General features: G+C 54.4%; 1 protein-coding gene across 1 annotated transcript in view; it reads right to left on the minus strand.

Moving 5' to 3' along the window:
* Nucleotides 1-12,450, minus strand: part of LOC142908107 (histone demethylase UTY-like) — a 163,249-nt gene that overhangs the window by 8,748 nt on the left and 142,051 nt on the right. The window contains exons 7-9 of the mRNA XM_076058334.1: nt 11,509-11,563; nt 10,827-10,861; nt 3,580-3,645 (exon numbers count right to left, since the gene is read on the minus strand). Coding sequence (XP_075914449.1) covers nt 3,580-3,645; nt 10,827-10,861; nt 11,509-11,563 — 156 coding nt within the window. The remainder of the gene's footprint in view (nt 1-3,579; nt 3,646-10,826; nt 10,862-11,508; nt 11,564-12,450) is intronic.

Here is a 12,450-nt window from a genome sequence, read left to right on the forward strand (position 1 = left end):
AGTGAGTGTGAGTGAGTGTGAGTGAGTGTGAGTGAGTGAGTGAGTGTGAGTGAGTGTGAGTGAGTGTGAGCGAGTGTGAGTGAGTAAGTAAGTGTGAGTGAGTGTGAGTGAGTGTGAGTGAGTGAGTGAGTGTGAGTGAGTGTGAGTGAGTGTGAGTGAGTGAGTGAGTGTGAGTGAGTGTGAGTGAGTGTGAGCGAGTGTGAGTGAGTGTGAGTGAGTGTGAGCGAGTGTGAGTGAGTGAGAGTGTGAGTGAGTGTGAGTGAGTGAGAGTGTGAGCGAGTGAGTGAGTGTGAGTGAGTGTGAGTGAGTGTGAGTGAGTGTGAGTGAGTGAGTGTGAGTGAGTGTGAGTGAGTGTGAGTGAGTGTGAGTGAGTGAGTGAGTGTGAGTGAGTGTGAGTGAGTGAGTGAGTGTGAGTTGTGAGCGAGTGTGAGTGAGTGAGAGTGTGAGTGAGTGTGAGTGAGTGAGAGTGTGAGTGAGTGTGAGTAAGTGTGAGTGAGTGTGAGCGAGTGAGTGAGTGTGAGTGAGTGAGAGTGAGTGAGTGAGTGTGTGAGTGAGTGTGAGTGAGTGAGTGTGAGTGAGTGAGTGAGAGTGTGAGTGAGTGAGGGTGAGTGTGAGTGAGTGAGTGTGAGTGGGTGTGAGTGTGTGAGTGAGAGTGAGTTAGTGAGTGAGTGAGAGTGAGTTAGTGAGTGAGTGAGTGTGAGTGAGTGAGTGTGAATGAGTGAGTGTGAGTGAGTGTGAGTGAGTGAGTGTGAGTGAGTGAGTGAGAGTGTGAGTGATTGTGAGTGAGTGTGAGTGAGTGAGTGTGAGTGAGTGTGAGTGAGTGTGAGTGAGTGAGTGAGTGTGAGTGAGTGTGAGTGAGTGAGTGTGAGTGAGTGTGAGTGAGTGTGAGTGAGTGTGAGTGAGTGTGAGTGAGTGAGTGTGAGTGAGTGAGTGTGAGTGAGTGAGTGTGAGTGAGTGTGAGCGAGTGAGTGTGAGTGAGTGTGAGTGAGTGTGAGCGTGAGTGAGTGAGTGAGTGTGAGTGTGAGTGAGTGAGTGTGAGTGAGGTGTGAGTGAGTGTGAGTGAGTGAGTGAGTGTGAGTGAGTGTGAGTGAGTGAGTGTGAGTGAGTGAGTGAGTGTGAGTGAGTGTGAGCGAGTGAGTGTGAGTGAGTGGGTGAGTGTGAGTGAGTGAGTGAGAGTGAGTGAGTGTGAGTGAGTGAGTGAGTGTGAGTGAGTGTGAGTGAGAGTGAGTGTGAGTGAGTGTGATTGAGTGAGTGTGTGAGTGTGAGTGAGTGTGAGTGAGTGTGAGTGATTGTGAGTGAGTGTGAGTGAGTGTGAGTGAGTGTGAGTGATTGTGAGTGAGTGTGAGTGAGTGAGTGTGAGTGAGTGAGTGAGTGTGAGTGAGTGTGAGTGAGTGAGTGTGAGTGAGTGTGAGTGAGTGAGTGTGAGTGAGTGAGTGTGAGTGAGTGTGAGTGAGTGTGAGTGAGTGTGAGTGAGTGAGAGTGAGTGTGAGTGAGTGAGTGTGAGTGAGTGTGAGTGAGAGTGTGAGTGAGTGTGAGTGAGTGTGAGTGAGTGAGTGAGTGTGAGTGAGTGTGAGTGAGTGTGAGTGAGTGTGAGCGAGTGTGAGTGAGTAAGTAAGTGTGAGTGAGTGTGAGTGAGTGTGAGTGAGTGTGAGTGAGTGAGTGAGTGTGAGTGAGTGTGAGTGAGTGTGAGTGAGTGAGTGAGTGTGAGTGAGTGTGAGCGAGTGTGAGTGAGTGAGAGTGAGTGTGAGTGAGTGTGAGCGAGTGTGAGTGAGTGAGAGTGTGAGTGAGTGTGAGTGAGTGAGAGTGTGAGCGAGTGAGTGAGTGTGAGTGAGTGTGAGTGAGTGAGTGTGAGTGAGTGAGTGTGAGTGAGTGTTTCCGATGAGCGAGGTGAGTGAGTGAGAGTGTGAGTGAGTGTGAGTGAGTGAGAGTGTGAGTGAGTGTGAGTAAGTGTGAGTGAGTGTGAGCGAGTGAGTGAGTGTGAGTGAGTGAGAGTGAGTGAGTGAGTGAGTGTGAGTGAGTGAGTGTGAGTGAGTGAGTGAGAGTGTGAGTGAGTGAGAGTGAGTGTGAGTGAGTGAGTGTGAGTGGGTGTGAGTGTGTGAGTGAGAGTGAGTTAGTGAGTGAGTGAGAGTGAGTTAGTGAGTGAGTGAGTGAGTGTGAGTGAGTGAGTGTGAATGAGTGAGTGTGAGTGAGTGTGAGTGAGTGAGTGTGAGTGAGTGAGTGAGAGTGTGAGTGATTGTGAGTGAGTGTGAGTGAGTGAGTGTGAGTGAGTGTGAGTGAGTGTGAGTGAGTGAGTGAGTGTGAGTGAGTGTGAGTGAGTGAGTGTGAGTGAGTGTGGGAGTGTGAGTGAGTGTGAGTGAGTGTGAGTGAGTGAGTGTGAGTGAGTGAGTGTGAGTGAGTGAGTGTGAGTGAGTGTGAGTGAGTGTGAGTGTGAGTGAGTGTGAGCGAGTGAGTGTGAGTGAGTGTGAGTGAGTGTGAGCGTGAGTGAGTGAGTGTGAGTGAGTGTGAGTGAGTGAGTGTGAGTGAGTGAGTGTGAGTGAGTGTGAGTGAGTGAGTGAGTGTGAGTGAGAGTGAGTGTGAGTGAGTGTGAGCGAGTGAGTGAGTGAGTGGGTGAGTGTGAGTGAGTGAGTGAGAGTGAGTGAGTGTGAGTGAGTGAGTGAGTGTGAGTGAGTGTGAGTGAGAGTGAGTGTGAGTGAGTGTGATTGAGTGAGTGTGTGAGTGTGAGTGAGTGTGAGTGAGTGTGAGTGAGTGTGAGTGAGTGTGAGTGAGTGAGTGTGAGTGAGTGAGTGAGTGTGAGTGAGTGAGTGAGTGTGAGTGAGTGTGAGTGAGTGAGTGTGAGTGAGTGAGTGAGTGTGAGTGAGTGTGAGTGAGTGTGAGTGAGTGAGAGTGAGTGTGAGTGAGTGAGTGTGAGTGAGAGTGAGTGAGAGTGATGTGAGTGAGTGTGAGTGAGTGTGAGTGAGTGTGAGTGAGTGTGAGCGAGTGTGAGTGAGTGTGAGTGAGTGTGAGTGAGTGTGAGTGAGTGTGAGTGAGTGTGAGTGAGGATGTGAGTGAGTGTGAGTGAGTGTGAGCGAGTGAGTGAGTGTGAGTGAGTGTGAGTGAGTGTGAGCGTGTGTGAGTGAGTGAGAGTGTGAGTGAGTGTGAGTGAGTGAGAGTGTGAGCGAGTGAGTGTGAGTGAGTGTGAGTGAGTGTGAGTGAGTGTGAGTGAGTGTGAGTGAGTGAGTGAGTGTGAGTAAGTGTGAGTGAGTGTGAGCGAGTGAGTGAGTGTGAGTGAGTGAGAGTGAGTGAGTGAGTGTGTGAGTGAGTGTGAGTGAGTGTGTGTGAGTGAGGGTGAGTGAGAGTGTGAGTGAGTGAGAGTGAGTGTGTGAGTGAGTGTGAGTGGGTGTGAGTGTGTGAGTGAGAGTGAGTTAGTGAGTGAGTGAGAGTGAGTGAGTGGAATGAGTGAGTGTGAGTGAGTGAGTGTGAGTGAGTGTGAGTGAGTGTGAGTGAGTGAGTGAGTGTGAGTGAGTGAGTGTGAATGAGTGAGTGTGAGTGAGTGAGTGTGAGTGAGTGTGAGGTGAGTGTGAGTGAGTGAGTGTGAGTGACCGTGGCTGGGAGGTTGTCCGTCTGCAGGAGGTGTTCATACGCCTCCTTGGCTGCACGGTACTTGTGCTGCTCACGCAGGGGGGGGTGAGAGAGGGGGGGGGGGACACGTGGGGGGTGAGAGGGGGGGGTGAGAGAGGGGGGGGGTGAGAGGGGGGGGTGAGAGAGGGGGGGTGAGAGGGGGGGGGTGAACACGGGGAGGGCACACGGAGGAATCGGCGCCGACCAACGCGGCTCCCCGCCTCGTCTACAACAGGAGCCGGTCCCCAGTGGGTCCCCAGTGGGTCCCCAGCGGGTCCCCAGCCGGGTCCCCAGCGGGTCCCCAGCCGGGTCCCCAGTGGGTCCCCAGCCGGGTCCCCAGTGGGTCCCCAGCCGGGTCCCCAGCGGGTCCCCAGCCGGGTCCCCAGCCGGGTCCCCAGTGGGTCCCCAGGGGGTCCCCAGGGGGTCCCCAGGGGGTCCCCAGCGGGTCCCCAGCCGGGTCCCCAGTGGGTCCCCAGCGGGTCCCCAGCCGGGTCCCCAGCGGGTCCCCAGCCGGTCCCCAGCCGGTCCCCAGGGGGTCCCCAGGGGGTCCCCAGGGGGTCCCCAGCGGGTCCCCAGCGGGTCCCCAGCGGGTCCCCAGCGGGTCCCCAGCCGGTCCCCAGCGGGTCCCCAGCGGGTCCCCAGCCGGTCCCCAGCCGGTCCCCAGGGGGTCCCCAGTGGGTCCCCAGCGGGTCCCCAGTGGGTCCCCAGCCGGTCCCCAGCGGGTCCCCAGCCGGTCCCCAGCGGGTCCCCAGCCGGTCCCCAGTGGGTCCCCAGCGGGTCCCCAGCGGGTCCCCAGCGGGTCCCCAGCCGGTCCCCAGTGGGTCCCCAGCCGGTCCCCAGCGGGTCCCCAGCGGGTCCCCAGCCGGTCCCCAGCCGGTCCCCAGGGGGTCCCCAGGGGGTCCCCAGCGGGTCCCCAGGGGGTCCCCAGCCGGTCCCCAGGGGGTCCCCAGCCGGTCCCCAGCGGGTCCCCAGCCGGTCCCCAGCGGGTCCCCAGCCGGTCCCCAGCGGGTCCCCAGCGGGTCCCCAGCCGGTCCCCAGCCGGTCCCCAGCGGGTCCCCAGCCGGTCCCCAGCGGGTCCCCAGTGGGTCCCCAGGGGGTCCCCAGGGGGTCCCCAGCGGGTCCCCAGCCGGTCCCCAGCGGGTCCCCAGCGGGTCCCCAGCGGGTCCCCAGCCGGTCCCCAGCGGGTCCCCAGCCGGTCCCCAGTGGGTCCCCAGTGGGTCCCCAGTGGGTCCCCAGTGGGTCCCCAGTGGGTCCCCAGCGGGTCCCCAGCGGGTCCCCAGTGGGTCCCCAGTGGGTCCCCAGTGGGTCCCCAGTGGGTCCCCAGTGGGTCCCCAGTGGGTCCCCAGCGGGTCCCCAGCCGGTCCCCAGCGGGTCCCCAGCCGGTCCCCAGCGGGTCCCCAGCCGGTCCCCAGCGGGTCCCCAGCCGGTCCCCAGGGGGTCCCCAGCCGGTCCCCAGCCAGTCCCCAGCGGCCGTTGCGGGCGGCACGGTGACGGGGGGGGGGGCACCGCACCCTCACCACCCCCTGCCACCAACCAGGCAGGTGGAGAGAGAGCGCGAGAGAGAGACAGAGAGAGCGAGAGAGGGGGGTAGAGAGCGAGAGAGGGGTAGAGAGAGAGACAGAGAGAGCGAGAGAGGGGGGGGTAGAGAGCGCGAGAGAGAGACAGAGAGAGCGAGAGAGGGGGGTAGAGAGCGAGAGAGGGGTAGAGAGAGAGACAGAGAGAGCGAGAGAGGGGGGGGTAGAGAGCGCGAGAGAGAGACAGAGAGAGCGAGAGAGGGGTAGAGAGCGAGAGAGGGGTAGAGAGAGAGACAGAGAGAGCGAGAGAGGGGTAGAGAGCGAGGGGGGGGGTAGAGAGAGAGAGCGAGAGAGAGAGGGGGGTAGAGAGAGAGAGGGGGGTAGAGAGTAAGAGAGAGAGAGACAGAGAGGAGGTCCGGATGACCCAGGTCAACTCGACCTGCCCAGCCAAGCAGCAGCAACAACAACAGCCCACACCACCACCACAGCCCACACCACCACCACCACAGCCCACCACCACCACCACAGCCCCCACCACCACCACCGCCGCACAAACAACGCGAGGGCCCAGGGCCAAGCGGCACGCCACGCTGGGACCCACGCCAATAAATAAACGATACAAAATAATAAAAATAACGCCAAGGCACAGAAACTGCGCGTAGCCCACACGGGGCTACACGGGGCTACACAAACTACACGGGCTACACAAACTACACAAACTACACAGGGCTACACAGGGCTACACAAACTACACAGGGCTACACAGGGCTACACAAACTACACAGGGCTACACAAACTACACAAACTACACGGGGCAACACGGGGCTACACAGGGCTACACAAACTACACGGGGCTACACAAACTACACGGGCTACACAAACTACACGGGCTACACAAGCTACGTAGGGCTACACAAACTACACAAGCCACACAAGCTACACGGGGCTACACAAGCTACACAAACTACACAAGCTACACGTGCTACACAAACTACACAAGCTACACAAACTACACAAGCTTCACAAGCTTGTGTAGTTTGTGTAGTAGGGTCATTTTTGATGACCCTACTAATAGCCTAACTATAAAAACCAACAAGATCATCACAAGTTCGACCTCCCTAATCGAACCAACTAAACGTCCCTCCCTAAAACCTTCTGCTGCAAGACCACCTAGATTCTATGGGCTTCCAAAGATTCGTAAGGAAGGCACTCCACTGCGACCCATCGTATCCACGATCAACTCCCCTAGCTATAAGCTGGCACGTTTTCTGTCGGATACCTTGCTACCTTTCACTGGCAAGACCTCCTCAGCAGTACTTAACTCGGCCCAATTGGTTTCTATGGTCAAGGACGTTGTTCTGTCCCCTGACGATATCCTTGTCAGCTTCGATGTGGTCTCCTTGTTCACCAAGGTCCCGGTACCTGATACCATTGATATAATTGAAAATTTGGTACATGGACTAAACCCCGAGGTACCTACTCTGGTCAGGCACTGCCTCACCAACACCTACTTTACTTGGAATGGTTCCTTCTACAAGCACAATGAGGGTACTCCCATGGGTTCCCCCTTGTCACCAGTGATAGCCAATGTTTTCATGGAGAAATTTGAATCGGACGCCATCCAGACTTCCACCCTCAGACCTTCCCTGTGGAAGAGATATGTGGATGACACTTTCGTCATTTGGCCACATGGCCTTCCAGCTCTGAAGCTTTTCCTACACCACATCAATTCCAGACATCCCGCCATCAAATTCACCATGGAAGTGGAGAAGGATTGCAGGCTACCATTCTTGGATGTTCTGTTTGAGAGGAGACCTGATGGCTCGTTGGGGCATTCTGTCTACAGGAAACCCACCCACACGGATTCCTACTTGAAGCCTGATTCCCACCACCACCCAGCTCAGAAGAATTATCTCATCAAAACTTTATACCATAGGGCTCATTGCATTTCGGACCAACACCACCTGACCAGTGAATTAAAACATGTACATCTGACCCTAAAAAGGAATGGATACTCTGACCGTACCATCCGCCAAGCTGTTTCTCCCTCCATACAGAAACAACCACTTGATACTCGGGTCAAAACCATCACACTACCATATATAGCAGGCGTTACTAAAAAGATTTCCAAAATTATAAACAAACACAAGATCCTGGTCCGCTTCAATACAGTACACAAAATTCGTGATCTGATCCCATCCGTGAAGGATGTCATTCCTGACTTACAGTACCCCGGGGTTTACAAATTGAGTTGTACCTGCGGTGATTGCTATATCGGGGAGACGAAGCGACATGTCTCTGACCGAATTCGCGAGCACAAATCAGATTTTAAAACACGGCAGAACGAATTCTTCTGCCTTAGCTGATCACTGTTACAACGCTGTGGTTGATCACGATAGAATTTTCTCCGATACCAAGGTTCTTTGCAAACCCACGGGTTTTTATCAGAGATTTGTTCACGAGGCAATTCAGATCTACAAACACGGACACAATTTCAACCGAGAAGATGGTTTCAAATTAAGCAACCATTGGAAAGATGTTCTAAATCGAACCAAACATTAAACTAATTTTCAATGGTACGGTATATTTTTCAAGTAGTGGTACCCCAAACTTTCGCAGCTTCTTAAAATCCCCTTTTCACACCACCAGCATGTGGACGCTGCCGTGCCACCTCGCCAGCCTGCACAGGTCGACCCCCTCCCTACCTTTCATCATGCTAAGTCCGCCTATTAAAATGCAAATTTTTATGCCAATTCCTTTGTCAAGGCACCTTAATTCCTCTCACACAGCTTAAAGGTCGCGGTCTGAGCGTGGCTGTGTTTCACTCCAGCCCTGTCCTCGAGACAGTCTGGTCCCTTCACCTGATGAAGGCCACTTGTGTTGTGGCTGAAACGTCGTGATTTTTGTTGTTTTATTTTTTACCTACTACGTGGTGACTTTACCCAATAGAACCAAAGAGTAAAGCTACACAAGCTACACGGACTACACAAACTACACAAGCTACATGATGCTACGTAGGGCTACACAAGCTACACAAACTACACAAGCTACACGGACTACACGGACTACACAAGCTACATGATGCTACGTAGGGCTACACAAGGACTACACGGACTACACAATGCTACGTAGGACTACACGGACTACACGGACTAGACAATGCTACACAAGGACTACACGGACTAGACAATGCTACGTAGGGCTACAAGGACTACATGGACTAGACAATGCTACGTAGGGCTACACACGGACTACACGGACTAGACAATGCTATGTAGGGCTACACAAGGACTACACAGACAACATGGACAATACAATGTTACGTAGGGCTACACAAGGACTACACAGACTAGACAATGCTACGTAGGACTACACAAGGACTACACGGACTAGACAATGCTACGTAGGGCTACACGGACTACACAAGGACTAGACAATGCTACGTAGGGCTACACAAGGACTACACGGACTATACGATGCTGCGTAGGGCTACACACGGACTACACGGACTAGACAATGCTACGTAGGGCTACACAAGGACTACACAATGCTACGTAGGACTACACGGACTACACGGACTATACAATGCTACGTAGGGCTACACACGGACTACACAGACTACACGGACTAGACAATGCTACGTAGGGCTACACAAGGACTACATGGACTATACGATGCTACGTAGGGCTACACAAGGACTACACGGACTACACAATGTTACGTAGGGCTACACAAGGACTACACAAGGACTATACGATGCTACGTAGGGCTACACAAGGACTACACAAGGACTACACGGACTATACAATGCTACGTAGGGCTACAAGGACTACACGGACTACACAATGTTACGTAGGGCTACACAAGGACTACACAAGGACTATACGATGCTACGTAGGGCTACACACGGACTACACGGACTAGACAATGCTACGTAGGGCTACACAAGGACTACACGGACTAGACAATGCTACGTAGGGCTACACGGACTACACGGACTATACAATGCTACGTAGGGCTACACAAGCTACATGATGCTACGTAGGGCTACACGGACTACACGGACTATACAATGCTACGTAGGGCTACACAAGGACTACACAAGGACTACACGGACTAGACAATGCTACGTAGGGCTACACAAGGACTACACAAGGACTACACGGACTAGACAATGCTACGTAGGGCTACACAAGGACTACACAAGGACTACACGGACTAGGCAATGCTACGTAGGGCTACACAAGGACTACATGGACTATACGATGCTACGTAGGGCTACACGGACTACACAAGGGCTACACAAGGGCTACACAAGGACTATACGATGCTACGTAGGGCTACAAGGACTACACAAGGACTACACGGACTAGACAATGCTACGTAGGGCTACACAAGGACTACACGGACTAGACAATGCTACACGAGGACTACACAAGGACTACACGGACTAGACAATGCTACGTAGGGCTACAAGGGCTACACAAGGACTATACGATGCTACGCTGCTACCAAGCGCTGCTCGCTATTGGTAGCAGCAGCAGCGGCGGTGGCGGTGGCTCCAAGAGTCCGGTGCACGAGGCGGGTGGGGGGGGACAGAGCGCACGTCCGGCAGGCTTCGTCTCCCCGGCGGCCACGAGATGTTGACCACCTCGCCAGGTACGCAGGAGGCCGCGGGGGTTCCATCCCGACCCCTGACGCCCGCTGCCGCCGCCGCCGCCACTGCTGCTGCTGCTGTATATTTGGCGTTTGCGGCGTCTCTCTCCCCGTGGTGGTCACTGCGTGGATTTTGTCTCCGGGTCCTCCGCTTCTTCCCCCCACGTTTAGAATCAACGCCGCTGTGCGTTTACAGCATTCGGCTGCTGCTCTGCATTTCAACGCGATGATGATGACGATGATGATGACGATGATGATGATGACGATGATGATGATGACGATGATGAAGCCGCCACCGCCACGTGGCTGAGCTGCTATCATCGGTGATGGCCAGGGGTGTCGCTTCTGAACAAGAGCGACTACACAGCAGCTCAGTGAGGACATCACAGCCTGGTGTTATAGAACAAATAGTGAAACAGTATTCAGAGTAGTTGTGGCTGCCACTACTACTTCACATTTCTACATGGTGATGATGATGATGAAGCCACCACTGAACAAGAGCGACTTACACAGCAGCTCAGCGGGGTCCTTCCACCGCATGCCGAAACAGATTTTGTTTCGGCCGGATTGAGGGGGCTAAATGGGCGCGGCACGGGCTAGAGAAGAGATGGAGTGATGTGGTACAGGAGGACGTGGAGCTGAGTGGACTTGCCGATGACTGGTACCAGCGGTGTCAAGATCGGCCTCTGTGGAGGAGGCTCGTGAAGGACGCTACTGGGCAGTTGGAGGCAGTCGCCCTCCAACAACAACAACGGAGGGCGGAGGAGCGACGCTCACAACAACGAGCGGAGCGCCGGGCGGCTAAAATGCAGCGAGTTGGCACAGTGGGGGGTACCAGTCGGAGCGTGTGCCGGTCATCTCAGTCAGCCAACCCATGGCACCTGCTGGGTCTGTCCCTAGGCCTCCTCCTGTCAGTCAGCGAGGTTTCCACACTTCACGTGGTAGCCTCAAAGTGCACCTGGCCTGGCACAGGCGCCGTGGCGAGCATTTGGTGTCTGTGTGTGTCTGTGTGTGTCCGTGTGTGTCCGTGTGTGTCTGTGTGTCCGTGTTGGCACTGACCTGAATTTCATGTAAGTGAGCGATGTGGAAACGAACTGTGGGAGAGAACGAGATACGGTGGTGTCAACGAGGCTCGGTGCTTTACCGCCACAACCACCACCACATGGCAATCACCACCACCACCACATAACAATCACCACAACATAGCAATCACCACCACATTACAACCACCACCACATTACAACCACCACCACCACATGGCAATCACCACCACATAACAATCACCACCACCACATGGCAACCACCACCACATAGCAACCACCACCACATTACAACCACCACCACATTACAACCACCACCACATTACAACCACCACCACATGGCAATCACCACCACATAACAACCACCACCACATTACAACCACCACATGGCAATCACCACCACCACACAGCAATCACCACCACATAACAATCACCAGCACATAACAATCACTACCACGTAACAATCACTACATAGCAACCACCACCCAGACCACCACCACCACCGATGACAACAACAACCCATCGCTCTCACTCCAACTCCCACCATTACCACCACCATCATCATCATCAGCACTGAATGTCACATCACTGCCGGGCACGGCCTCCCGACGTGGTGTGTGGGGCACACGGGGGGGAGGGGGTGTGGGCGGGGAGGGTGGGAGGAGGGTGGGGGGAGGGTGGGGTGGGGGGTGAGGACTCACTCTCGGCTTTGGAGAGCGAGCACGGGCTGGAGTCGATGAGCGCCAGCTGGAAATGCTGCAACCGCAACACACACACACACAGACAGACACACACAGACACACACACAGACACACAGACAGACACACAGAGACACACACACAGACACACAGACAGACACACAGAGACACACACACAGACACACACAGAAACAGACACACACACAGACACACAGACACACAGACAGACACACACACAGACACACACACAAACACACACACAGACACACAGACACACACACACAGACACACAGACACACACACACAGACACACACACACACAGACACACACACACAGACACACACACAGACAGACACACACACAGACAGACACACACACAGACACACACACAGACACACAGACAGACACACACACACAGACAGACACACACACAGACACACACACAGACACACACAGACACACACACACAGACAGACACACAGAGAGACACACATACAGACACACACGCAGACAGACAGACACACACAGAGACACACACACAGAGACACACACACGCAGACAGACACACACATACGTAGACACAGAGAGACACACACAGACAGACACACACATACGTAGACACAGAGAGACACACACAGACAGACACGCACACATTAGACACAGAGCTACATGCACGCAGACACATCACGTGAACTCCAGTCAACCTCGCAGCAGCAGCAGCGGCGCTTTCAGATGCGCTTCCACTCTCTTCCTTCCGACATTAAGAAGCCACTGGGAGATAATACCACCTGTAAATCTTCACCATCATCTTGAGTGACAAACTCATTTCTTTACAAATGCGTTTTGTGTTTAATTTGTTATCCATCCCCCCCACCCTCCGATGAGCACGGTTGGCTACGTACGGTGCTAAAGAAGTGCAACATACACACGCAAACATTCAAGCG

This window comes from Petromyzon marinus (genome assembly GCF_048934315.1).
Source record: "Petromyzon marinus isolate PM22_M1 ecotype Great Lakes invasive population chromosome 70 unlocalized genomic scaffold, UKy_Petmar_22M1.pri1.0 chr70_unloc.2, whole genome shotgun sequence".
Lineage (NCBI taxonomy): Eukaryota > Metazoa > Chordata > Hyperoartia > Petromyzontiformes > Petromyzontidae > Petromyzon > Petromyzon marinus.